Raw genomic sequence first — 14,610 nt, forward strand, 5'->3', positions numbered from 1 at the left:
TGCAGCGCGATCTGTGACAGTAGGTGCGGCGTCAATTATGTCAAATATACTAGGCTACACATGGAATTGCGCGAAAATATAACGATATTCGAAAAAGCTATTTTATGATCCCAACCCAACTTTGAGAATAGATTAACGGCGATATTTTTTTTGTCGCCCGATAAGAGTCTCATGTTAACACAGCACGTTAACGCCAATAACGGTCCACCACTAAAGTATATATATATAATGCTGAAAATTCAGGTTTGATCTCAGGAATAAATAATTATATTTTACAATATTTTCACAGAGAAACGGTTATTTTATCTTATACTAATATTTCACTATTACCGTATTTTTGATCCAATAAATGTAGCCTTGTTGAGCAGAAGAGGCTTGTTTAAAAAACATTCAAAAATCATAATAACCTCAAACTTTTGAACTTTAGTGTGTATATATAAAAAAAAATATATATTATTGTATTTTATTTATGAATTGTCGTGGCTTGCAACACTCATTATCCTTTTTCTGTTTGTGTTATTCAGTCGTCAACTGCACTGATCCCGGTATTCCAGCAAACTCAATCAGGAAGAGCAAAATTGAGTACGGGAACTTCACCTTCGGGACCGTAGTTTCCTACGACTGCAATCCCGGATATTACCTCTTCGGCTCATCGGTTCTAACCTGCCAGCCGGTGGGATACTGGGACAAACCGTTACCAGAATGCCTGGGTACGTGTGCGTCGCTTCACTTTATCTCTCATTATTTCGACTGTTATCATTGCTGGTCTTTGACCTCTGTCCGTCTGAGATGGTAAATGTCACCGGTTAGCCAACACGCACTCAAGTGCAACGCTCGGTTCAAAGAGCTCTTATGACGGAGGCTTCTTTATCTGTGTGAAAGCTTTAAAAGTTTCCCGGAGTTTCCCGCAGTGGACGGCAGTGAATTTAACGCACCTTTTCTCCAGTTTGCCAAAGCGAGGAGTATTAAGGTCAAGAGCACATTCATTAGAGAGACGTGTTCATTTGCCTGTGAGAAAGTAATTGCCTCCTGCTCTCGCTCTCCATCTCTGTCCCTGTAATTGCTTCAAACCTGAACTTGATGGTTTCTTGTCGGTTTCCACGCGAGATACAGCGAGCGTGAAGGAAAAGCAACATTCTGCTAGCTGTCTATTAGTCTTGTTTTTCTCTCAAGTGTACACAGGGTAATTCTGCACTCACTAAGTCGACAGAGGCTACCTGGGAATTTTAATAAGCGGCCTCTTTTCCCCCGTCAGCCGGATGAATATTATGAAAATTTGCACCTCCTCAGTTTTATTCAGGTGTATTTACAATTCAAAAGAAAGCAAACATCAAAACCAGGCCTGAAAAGAAGCTTAGCTAAATTAAAGTGAAGAGCTTATGTGTGTTTCTCCAGCAGCGCTCCAGAGATGAATTAATGCTGGTAAGATGTCAACAACTACACACTACGACTGTATAGTCCATTTGCTAACACTTTATAATAAGGTTCATTTTATGTATTAACTAACATGGACTAACAATGAGCAATACATTTGTTACTGCTTTTGTTAATCCTTGTTAATGTTAGTTAATTAAAATACAGCTCTTTGTTCATGTTAGTTCACAGTGCATTAACTAATGTTAACAAGATTTTAATACAGTATTAGTAAATGTTGAAATTAGCATTAACAAAGATTAACAAATGCTGTGTAAGTGCAGTTTATTAGTAGTTAATGGTAACTAATGAACCTTATTGTAAAGTGTTCCCGTTTGTTTTGTTGTTCCAAATCTATATGCTCTTTTACATACATTGACCATGGCTCCCGAAATTATCAAAAAAGCATTACAAATGTAATATATTCGGCTTAGGTGATTTATTTAGATCCTCTGTAATCGTCATTTGAGGAACAGACTGAGATTTAAGTAGTTATTTATTGCAAATAAATTGATTTGGTTCACAAATTGGACTGATCAAGTTCTCGAGTTCAACTCAATGATCCGTTCTTAGTTGTTTCCTAAAACAAACGCAGTGAGATTCCAGCGACTAGCGATTTCTCTCTCCACACCAGATGAGACACGACTGCGAAACACGAAATCACAGCCAATCAGAAGAGCGTGTGGGCGGAGTCTCTCTGTAAGCGCACTGCACTCACAACCAAATCAATCACAAACCACACCCAATCAGAAGAGCGTGTGGGCGGAGTCTCTCTGTAAGCGCACTGCACTCACAACCAAATCAATCACAAACCACACCCAATCAGAAGAGAGTGTAGGCGGAGTCTCTCTGTAAGCGCACTGCACTCACAACCAAATCAATGACAAACCACACCCAATCAGAAGAGCGTGTGGGCGGAGTCTCTCTGTAAGCGCACTGCACTCACAACCAAATCAATGACAAACCACAGCCAATCAGAAGAGTGTGTGGGCGGAGTCTCTCTGTAAGCGCACTGCACTCGCAACCAAATCAATGACAAACCACAGCCAATCAGAAGAGTGTGTGGGCGGAGTCTCTCTGTAAGCGCACTGCACTCGCAACCAAATCAATGACAAACCACAGCCAATCAGAAGAGTGTGTGGGCGGAGTCTCTCTGTAAGCGCACTGCACTCGCAACCAAATCAATGACAAACCACAGCCAATCAGAAGAGCATGTGGGCGGAGTCTCTCTGTAAGCGCACTGCACTCGCAACCAAATCAATGACAAACCACAGCCAATCAGAAGAGTGTGTGGGCGGAGTCTCTCTGTAAGCGCACTGCACTCGCAACCAAATCAATGACAAACCACAGCCAATAAGAAGAGCATGTGGGCGGAGTCTCTCTGCAAGCACACTGCACTCCCAACCAAATCAATCTCAAATCAGAGATTATCATTTTTCAGATTGTATGTTGTTGTTCCACGACGTGGCAGAAATAGAAACCGTTTCTAAAATCGAATCCCTGGTTTGGACACAAACTCTGATTAGCTGATTAACACTCCTTGCATTTCTATTAAACATTAAACTTCAATGCGGCAGCAATGGCTGTTTGTTTGAAAAGATGGCTCTTATTGGGAAAAAGAAACATTATTTCAGAGAAAAAATATAGAGATTTTGTCTCTATATATTCCAGACACCTATCAAATACATTATGGATGCTGAGCGGAGTGTTTCAGACAGATATTCAATAAATAAGCTTTTGTTGTGCAAAAAAAATCATATTCCTCAGAAACAAAAGGATTATGCATGATAATTTGAACATTGCTCACAGCAGGAAAGTCCCACAGTAATTGTGTTGTTGCTGAAGACAGAAAAGCAGGGCTGAATTTAGAGATGTGTTCTCTGTAAACTTGTAAATTTTACGTATTGTACGAGGTCCTTTTTTCCTCTTTGCTAAACTTCCCTCACGCAGAACTTGTTTTTGGTGATCTTCCGAGAGGGTTAAAGCCAGACCCACACAGAACCTGTGCCAGACCTTCACATTCACACTCATGAAAACACCAAACATTGACAAAGCCAAGTCGAGTCAACTTACATTGTCATCCCTCTTTTTTTTCAGATTTACCACCATTTTGTAAATGCTAGTGTTTTAACAACATGTAATGTAAACTTGAATTATGAATTTGATTTTATACTATAAATTACTTTAAATCTACTGTAATCTCAGCATAAAGTCCCCCTGTTGTGAAAATCAAGCTTTTAATATTGTTAATGTGGAGTTTTTAATATGCTGTAAGACAAACCATGTGTAAATTCATAGGTTGACAGCATTGCTGAGTATTTTCTGCTTAAAACTGCAGTGAACCAAAGACAGTCTCAAAAACACGCTTTGAAATCGCTGGTGTTTCTGACGTCACAAACTACCTTGTAACCAATCAGATCAACGTGTGATCGTCAACGAGTGGATCTCTGAGTGAGTGAGTGAGTGAGTGGAGGCGGGGCTCATTTGCATAATAATAGAACCATGCATACGAAATGAGGCAAGGGTGTCGAGTTACATTCAAGATATTTTAAGACATGAAGACATCTAAATGTGTCGTTTTGATGATCAAAGATGAGTTTTAAGGAATAAAATGATTGACTACAGGGGGACTTTAATACATTAAAGAGAATAAATCCGAGCTGTGAGTTGAAGTGAGTGACTGATGTGTGTCTCCTACAGAGGTGGACTGTGGTCACCCTGGTTCTCCTCCTCATGGCGTTGTGACGGGAGAGAAATTCACCTTCGGATCTACAGTTCACTACAGGTGTTTAGAAGACCGAGCTCTGATTGGTGAATCCACACGCTCCTGCCAGCTGAACGGCCAATGGAGTGGCTCGCAGCCACACTGCTCAGGTAAGACACACCCGACGAAAAGTTGCAAAACGTTTTTTCAAACGGAAACGGTGGTGCGTTGAACACGCTGTTCTGAAGAGTTGCAACTATGGCAGTTGAGAAGGACATTCTTTGTGTTCTTTTGAAGAGTTTTCGGAGCCTGATGAAATCGGTATAAATATGTGACACTGGTCGCATGGGTCCATTTTCTGAAATTAAGATGTGTACATCACATGAAAGCTGAACAAATAAGCTTTCCATTGATGTGTGGTTTGTAAGGATAGGACAATATTTGGTAGAGACACAACTATTGAAAATCTGGAATCTGAGGATGCAAAAAAATCAAAACATTGAGAAAATCGCATTTAAAGTTGTGCATTTTATGTTCGCGATTTTGCTGCATTCACTCACAAATTTTTTTTTTTATATATATTTACGGTAGGAAATTTTCTAAATATCTTGATGGGACATGATCTTAATGTCCTAATGATTTTTGGCATATAAGAAAAAATCTATAATTTTGGGTTTCCATATTTGTAGACATTTTTAGGTTTTTTGTTCCTAAAACTACTTTCTTGCGCATCTTGAAGACGCCGAAGCAATCGCTACTAGTTTAAAGAAGTCATTCAGGCTCATATGGAGGCCTGGGCTGTTTCTATGTAGTTTTTAAGTCAAGTCACATGTATTTATATATTATGAAACCAATTCAATTTCAGCGATAAGCATCTCTAGAGAAGATAATAGTGTCATTATTATTATTCAGCTCAATTTAGTTCACTGTTGATCCAGTTAAATAACAGTGTCTATGTTGCAAAGTTCGTGTCATTATCCAGCAAAATTCAGTTCTAATGTTCTCATCTGATAGTATGTGCAGTTAAATCGATAATATTACTGAATACGATGTCATTGTATTTTAACCTAGAGAGAGAGAGAGAGAGAGAGAGAGAGAGAGCATGCATTTGTGTTGTGCAGTGACCTCTCTACTAAAAGCAGCATTAGTTGTATAACTATAACTACACGTTTCTCTGTGGCTCGGCGGTAACTTCGCTATTCTTGATGACTGTATTGATTAAGCAACATCAAGCTCTGTGTTTGTCCACTGAGAGAAAGAGACTCTGCTTGCCATGGATATTAAAAGTAATTTCAGAAATAAATTGCAATTGTCATTTGTTGTTTGGTCAGGGATGTTGTGTTGTTCTGGCTGGTTTGCTGTTTGTGGGGTTTGAGGCTCTTTGAAAGAACTGAAATTAATATAAAGAATATAATCCATTACAGTGATTTCACCATGGTTTGTTGATGATGTTATGTCATGTTATAGTATTTAGTGTTGTGTTATGTTGTGATGTCATGTTGTTATGTCATATATCATGTCATGTTATATTATGTTGTTTTCATGTTATTTTGTATTTCATGTTATGTCATGTTATTTTATGTTATGTTGTTATGTCATGTCATATCCTGTCACGTTATGTTATAGTATGTTGTTGTCATGTTATGCTGTCACGTCATTTTATTTTGTGTATTTCATGTTGTTATTTTGTTATGTTATGTTATGGCATGTTATGGCATGACATGTTATGTTATGTTATGTTGTGGCATGTTATGTCATGTCATGTTATGTTATAGTATGTTGTCATGTCATTTTATTTTGTGTATTTCATGTTGTTAATTTGTTATGTTATGTTATGTTATGGCATGTTATGTCATGTCATGTTATAGTATGTTGTCATTTTATTTTGTGTATTTAATGTTGTTATTTTGTTATATTATGGCATGTTATGTTATGTTATAGTATGTTGTCATGTCATTTTATTTTGTGTATTTCATGTTGTTATTTTGTTATGTTATGGCATGTTATGGCTTGTTATGTCATGTTATGTTATGTTATAGTATGTTGTCATGTCATTTTATTTTGTGTATTTCATGTTGTTATTTTATGTCATGTCATATATCATGTTATTTTATTTTGTTTATTTTGTCGTGTTGTGTTATGTTATGTTGCAATAGTTTATATGTCATGTTATGTTATAGTATGTTGTTGTCATGTCATTATATTTGTGTATTTCATGTTGTTATTTCATCTTATGTCATATATCATGTCATGTTATATTATGTTGTCATGTTACTTTATTTTATGTTATGTCATATTATGTCATCTTTTGTCATGTTAAGTTGTGTGGTGTTTTATGTTATGTTGTCATGTTGATGTCATGTTATGTTAGTATGTTGTTGTCATGTCATTTTATTTTGTGTATTTCGTGTTATGTTATTATGTCATGTCATATATCATATTATTTTATATTATATTATGTTGTTAAGTCATGTTAATTTGTGTTATGTTATGTCTTATGTTGTTATGTTATGTTAATCTTTGATATAACTGAAGTGAATATGAAGAATATAATCTATTACAGTGATTTTAGGATGTTTCAGCTGCTCTTCTTCACGTTGTGCAGCACAAAAATGTTAGATTATTAATTATCTAAATCTTATTAATAAGATTATTAATTTATAAATTATATTCCGTTTTCTCCATTTAATAAAAGCTTCTCCCATTCTCATGGTAAAATCACAGTAACACACGGCGGCGGCTCGTGACTTGTGCCTTCATATAATACTCAGGTCTTTTGTGCCGGCTTGTTCAGGCTTGCGTGTGTTTGAGAAGTCATGCACTTGAAGGAGCAGATTGTTGAGTGAAGCTCATCTTTGTCTTGGGTCTTATTTTCTGTCATTATGTGTCAGTCTTACATGAGTTAATTAAGTTCAGCTGAATAATGACTTCTGTCTCTGCGTGACACACTACACCGCTTCTTCTACTGACGAGCTGTCTGTTTGAGTCCAACTAACATGCACAGATGTTCTTCTTTTAAAGAATAGTTCATGAATCAGTCAATCGTTATCAAACCTGTGAGGCTTTTTCTGTGCCGCTTATATTGACCAAGAACTAACAATACACAGTAAAAGCAGTCACTTATATTGCAGTGGGAAAACTGACACAATGCATCTTCACATGCCAAGATTAAATATCAAAAATCATGAGTAATGATGCTAAAATTCTGCTTTGATCACAGGAATAAATTACATTTTACAATATACAGACAAACCAAAAATTTATTCAGACACCTTCAACATTTCTCACATCATCACAGTTTATTCGTTTTAGTTTAGAAAATGGTAATAAAATATGAGAATAACTCAGAGTTATTAAATCAGTTGATATTTCACTGGTTTTGTCCGTCCTTCTGTTAGACTCTCACACATGAATTATGTTGAATATCTGTCAGCTGTTAAAATGAAGTCGTCACCTTTATATATATAGCGCTTTTTACAATACAGGTTGTTTCAAAGCAGCTTTACAGAGACAACAGGAAAATAATGTTGTAATAATATTGTTAAATATAAAATTAAATGTCCCCAACTAAGCAAGCCAAAAGCCAATGGTGACTAAGGCGAAGAAAGGTGTAAAAAGCAACGTTTTGGAGACGGAGCTACACCGATGGTGAGCTGGAGTTAAATGGCTTTTTCGTCACTTTTAGACAGAAAATCGAATGAAAATTATACATTTAGCCTACAGAAAGATAATACAGATATAATTTCAGTCACCAAGCCTATAACTTGAAGCAAATATCAATCCTTACTTAATGTCCGCGTCAGCGAGTGCGTTTGGCTGTTTAGTGAAACCGACGCAAATATAGCCGTAAAATCTAAAACCGTAAATCTTCATTATAAGTCCTAATCATACAGTGCATGTTCACAATAACAGTTTAAATAAATAAAAGAATGATTTAAACTAGGTTTTACTTCTGATATAAACATTTAGATTAAATATGCCATTCTCATTAATGGACGTAAAGACTTAAACTACATGAAATCATTACTGAGATGTAATATAAGTTATATTACAGTACTGTTTATATACTCACACACAGTGTGTTATAACAGTTTTTTTATTCAATAAATAGAAATATTTGTTGTGGATGCAATGCTTTTGAACACTTTTCCTCAGGCATGCTGTGTTTTAATGTTTTAACTAGATAATTCTTATCATGATAATAGCAGATTGTCTGAGAAAAGTGTTTCGTGCAAATAATGCACAACAAAGGTCTACATTAAAAATATAAATCAATTAAAAATACTATTTGGCCAGTGGAAAAGATTGAGAAAAACTTTCTCTGAAATGTATTTTACACTATTCGATTTATTTATTCAAAAACAAGGCAAGGATAGGCTACTAAATTATTTGTATTAATGTAATGTGACGGCACATCCGTATTTCATATTTTCCTGATGTCTTGTAGGCCTACCGTTAAACATGTTATCATGTGGATGAATAATCATATGTAAATGATATGCAGATGAGGATATGCATAGTAAAACTAGGCGTTGTAAGCTCATGTATGGTTATTTCAGGGAGGAGACGCATGCGCACAATGGGATTATGAAGTGAATTCTGCACAGGTTCTGGCGTATGCACGGTTTTATAAGTCTTAATATTTTTTTGCGTACGCTATATTTGCCTTTCTGGCGCACGTACACTTTTAGTAAGGATCCTGCGCACAGTGTTTTATAAATGAGACCCCTGGATCCGGCGGACTGCGGTAACCCTGGGGATAAACAGAGAGACTAATATTAGCGTAGACGCCATCCTTCTTATAATGTACAAAGTACATCAGGATTTATGGGAAGTGTTCCCGGTTCCAGCTGATCTAAACTATGCAGCCTAACATTGAATTATAGAAGTCTATAGAGTGTTATGTGACTGTGTCTGCTTCCCGGACAATGTTAGGAAGATTGTTCCAAAGTTTTGGTGCTAAATAGGAAAAGGATCTACCGCCAGCAGTCGATTTAGATATTCTAGGTATTATCAACTGGCCAGAGTTTTGAGATCGCAATAGACGTGAAGGACTATAATGCGTTAAGAGCTCGCTCAAGTACTGGGGAGCTAAACCATTTAGTGCTTTGTAAGTAATCAGCAATATTTTAAAATGTATACGATGTTTAATAGGGAGCCAATGCAGGGTTGACAGAACCGGATTAATATGGTCGTACTTCCTGGTTCTGGTAAGAACTCGAGCGGCTGCGTTTTGGACCAGCTGTAGTTTGTTTATTAAGCGTGCAGGGCAACCACCCAGTAGAGCATTACAATAATCTAGCCTTGAGGTCATGAACGCATGAACTAGTTGTTCTGCATTTTTCATTGAGAGCATTTGACGTAATTTAGATATATTTTTAAGATAAAAAATGCAGTTTTACAGATACTAGATACGTGACTTTCAAATGAAAGATTGCTATCAAAGAGCACACACACACACACACACACACATCCAGCTTCCTAACCGACGACGAGGACTTGACAGAGCAGCCATCAAGTGTTAGACAGTATTCCAGGTTATTACGTGAGGAAGTTTTTTTGCCCAATAATTAGAATCTCAGTTTTTTCAGAATTAAGTAGTAGGAAATTACTAGTCATCCAGTATTTTATATCAACTATGCATTCCGATAATTTTGTGGTAAGTTTCATCAGGGCATGAAGAAATATACAGCTGAGTATCATCAGCATAACAGTGAAAACTAATAATATCGACCTAAAGGTAGCATGTACAGTGTGTGTGTGTGTGTGTGTGTGTGTGTGTGTGTGTGTGTGTGTGTGTGTGTGTGTGTGTGTGTGTGTGTGTGTGTGTGTGTGTGTGTGTGTGTGTGTGTGTGTGTGTGTGTGTGTGTGTGTGTGTGTGTGTGTGTGTGTGTGTGTGTGTGTGTGTGTGTGTGTGGGGAGCATGTACAGAGTGAACAGCAACGGTCCTAGTACTGAGCCTTGTGGTACGCCATACTGAACTTGTGATCGATAAGACATCTCTTCATTTACTGCTACAAACTGATGACCATCAGATAAGTATGATTTAAACCACGCTAATTCAATTACACTAATGCCAACATAGTTTTCGAGTCTATTTAAAAGACTGCTTTGGTCAATGGTGTCAAATGCAGCACTAAGATCGAGTAACACCAATAGCGAGATACACCCACGATCGGATGATAAGAGCAAATCATTTGTGACTCTAATGAGAGCTGTCTCAGTGCTATGGTGCGGTCTAAATCCTGACTGAAAATCCTCACAGATACTATTTCTTTCTAAAAAGGAAGAACACACTCCTCTACACGAATCACACACTCCTCTCCACGAATCACACACACTCCCTACGAGTCACATACACTCCTCTACACGAATCACACACTCCTCTCCACGAATCACACACACTCCCTACGAGTCACATACACTCCTCTACACGAATCACACACTCCTCTCCACGATTCACACACACTCCCTACGAGTCACATACACTCCTCTCCACGAATCACACACTCCTCTCCACGAATCACACACTCCTCTCCACGAATCACACACTCCTCTCCACAATCACACACACTCCCTACGAGTCACATACACTCCTCTACACGAATCACACACTCCTCTCCACGAATCACACACTCCTCTCCACGAATCACACACACTCCTCTCCACGAATCACACACGCCTCTTCACGAATCACACACACTCCCTACGAGTCACACACACTCCTCTCCACGAATCAAACACACTCCCTACGAGTCACATACACTCCTCTACACGAATCACACACTCCTCTCCACGAATCACACACTCCTCTCCACGAATCACACACTCCTCTTCACGAATCACACACACTCCCTACGAGTCACACACACTCCTCTCCACGAATCAAACACTCCTCTCCACGAATCACACACTCCTCTCCACGAATCACACACTCTTCTCCACGAATCAAACACACTCCCTACGAGTCACATACACTCCTCTACACGAATCACACACTCCTCTCCACGATTCACACACACTCCCTACGAGTCACATACACTCCTCTCCACGAATCACACACTCCTCTCCACGAATCACACACTCCTCTCCACGAATCACACACTCCTCTCCACAATCACACACACTCCCTACGAGTCACATACACTCCTCTACACGAATCACACACTCCTCTCCACGAATCACACACTCCTCTCCACGAATCACACACTCCTCTCCACGAATCACACACTCCTCTTCACGAATCACACGCACTCCCTACGAGTCACACACACTCCTCTCCACGAATCAAACACACTCCCTACGAGTCACATACACTCCTCTACACGAATCACACACTCCTCTCCACGAATCACACACTCCTCTCCACGAATCACACACTCCTCTTCACGAATCACACACACTCCCTACGAGTCACACACACTCCTCTCCACGAATCAAACACTCCTCTCCACGAATCACACACTCCTCTCCACGAATCACACACTCTTCTCCACGAATCACACACACTCCCTACGAGTCACACACACTCCCTACGAGTAACACACACTCCTCTCCTCGAATCACACACTCCTCTCCACGAATCGCACACACTCCCTACGAGTCACACACACTCCTCTCCTCAAATCACACACACTCCTCTCCTCGAATCACACACTCCTCTCCACGAATCACACACACTCCCTACGAGTCACACACACTCCTCTCCTCAAATCACACACTCCTCTACACAAATCACACATACTCCCTACGAGTCACACACACTCCTCTCCTCGAATCACACACTCCTCTACACGAATCACACACACTCCCTACGAGTCACACACACTCCTCTCCACAAATCACACACTCCTCTCCACGAATCACACACTCCTCTACACGAATCACACACTCCTCTACACGAATCACACACACTCCCTACGAGTCACACATACTCCTCTCCTCAAATCACACACTCCTCTACACGAATCACACACACTCTCTACGAGTCACACACACTCCTCTCCTCGAATCACACACTCCTCTCCACGAATCACACACTCCTCTACACGAATCACACAAACTCCCTACGAGTCACACACACTCCTCTACTCAAATCACACACTCCTCTACACGAATCACACACACTCCCTACGAGTCACACACACTCCTCTCCTCAAATCACACACTCCTCTACACGAATCACACACACTCTCTACGAGTCACACACACTCCTCTCCACGAATCACATACTCCTCTCCACGAATCACACACCCTCCCTACGAGTCACACACACTCCTCTCCACGAATCACACACTCCTCTACACGAATCACACACACTCCCTACGAGTCACACACACTCCTCTACTCAAATCACACACTCCTCTACACAAATCACACACACTCCCTACGAGTCACACACACTCCTCTCCTCAAATCACACACTCCTCTACACGAATCACACACACTCCCTACGAGTCACACACACTCCTCTCCACGAATCACACACTCCTCTCCACGAATCACACACTCCTCTACACGAATCACACACACTCCCTACGAGTCACACACACTCCTCTCCTCAAATCACACACTCCTCTACACGAATCACACACACTCTCTACGAGTCACACACACTCCTCTCCTCGAATCACACACTCCTCTCCACGAATCACACACTCCTCTCCACGAATCACACACTCCTCTACACGAATCACACACACTCCCTACGAGTCACACACACTCCTCTCCTCAAATCACACACTCCTCTACACGAATCACACACACTCCCTACGAGTCACACACACTCCTCTCCTCAAATCACACACTCCTCTACACGAATCACACACACTCTCTACGAGTCACACACACTCCTCTCCACGAATCACACACTCCTCTACACGAATCACACACACTCTCTACGAGTCACACACACTCCTCTCCACGAATCACACACTCCTCTACACGAATCACACACACTCTCTACGAGTCACACACACTCCTCTACTCAAATCACACACTCCTCTACACAAATCACACACACTCCCTACGAGTCACACACACTCCTCTCCTCAAATCACACACTCCTCTACACGAATCACACACACTCCCTACGAGTCACACACACTCCTCTCCACGAATCACACACTCCTCTCCACGAATCACACACTCCTCTACACGAATCACACACTCCCTACGAGTCACACACACTCCTCTCCTCAAATCACACACTCCTCTACACGAATCACACACACTCTCTACGAGTCACACACACTCCTCTCCTCGAATCACACACTCCTCTCCACGAATCACACACTCCTCTCCACGAATCACACACTCCTCTACACGAATCACACACACTCCCTACGAGTCACACACACTCCTCTCCTCAAATCACACACTCCTCTACACGAATCACACACACTCCCTACGAGTCACACACACTCCTCTCCTCAAATCACACACTCCTCTACACGAATCACACACACTCTCTACGAGTCACACACACTCCTCTCCACGAATCACACACTCCTCTACACGAATCACACACACTCTCTACGAGTCACACACACTCCTCTCCACGAATCACACACTCCTCTACACGAATCACACACACTCCCTACGAGTCACACACACTCCTCTCCTCAAATCACACACTCCTCTACACGAATCACACACACTCTCTACGAGTCACACACACTCCTCTCCACGAATCACACACTCCTCTACACGAAACACACACACTCCCTACGAGTCACATACACTCCTCTCCTCAAATCACACACTCCTCTACACGAATCACACACACTCTCTACGAGTCACACACACTCCTCTCCACGAATCACACACTCCTCTACACGAATCACACACACTCTCTACGAGTCACACACACTCCTCTCCACGAATCACACACTCCTCTACACGAATCACACACACTCCCTACGAGTCACACACACTCCTCTCCTCAAATCACACACTCCTCTACACGAATCACACACACTCTCTACGAGTCACACACACTCCTCTCCACGAATCACACACTCCTCTACACGAATCACACACACTCTCTACGAGTCACACACACTCCTCTCCTCAAATCACACACTCCTCTACACGAATCACACACACTCTCTACGAGTCACACACACTCCTCTCCACGAATCACACACTCCTCTCCACGAATCACATACTCCTCTCCACGAATCACACACCCTCCCTACGAGTCACACACACTCCTCTCCTCAAATCACACACTCCTCTACACGAATCACACACACTCCTTACGAGTCACACACACTCCTCTCCTCAAATCACACACTCCTCTACACGAATCACACACACTCTCTACGAGTCACACACACTCCTCTCCACGAATCACACACACTCCCTACGAGTAACACACACTCCTCTCCACGAATCACACACACTCCCTACGAGTCACACACACTCCTCTCCACGAATCACACACTCCTCTACACGAATCACACACACTCTCTACGAGTCACACACACTCC

The 14,610-nt window shown here is 40.8% G+C and overlaps 1 protein-coding gene across 1 annotated transcript in view; it reads left to right on the forward strand.

Moving 5' to 3' along the window:
- The window catches only part of LOC143741306 (CUB and sushi domain-containing protein 3-like), a 323,702-nt gene that overhangs the window by 307,371 nt on the left and 1,721 nt on the right, over positions 1-14,610 (forward strand). The window contains exons 55-56 of the mRNA XM_077233739.1: positions 525-710; positions 4,114-4,287. Of these exons, the coding sequence (XP_077089854.1) occupies positions 525-710; positions 4,114-4,287 (360 nt within the window). The remainder of the gene's footprint in view (positions 1-524; positions 711-4,113; positions 4,288-14,610) is intronic.

Source organism: Siphateles boraxobius, unplaced genomic scaffold (genome assembly GCF_051911475.1).
Source record: "Siphateles boraxobius isolate OS27281-9 unplaced genomic scaffold, OSU_SipBor_1 186, whole genome shotgun sequence".
Taxonomy (NCBI): Eukaryota; Metazoa; Chordata; class Actinopteri; order Cypriniformes; family Leuciscidae; genus Siphateles; species Siphateles boraxobius.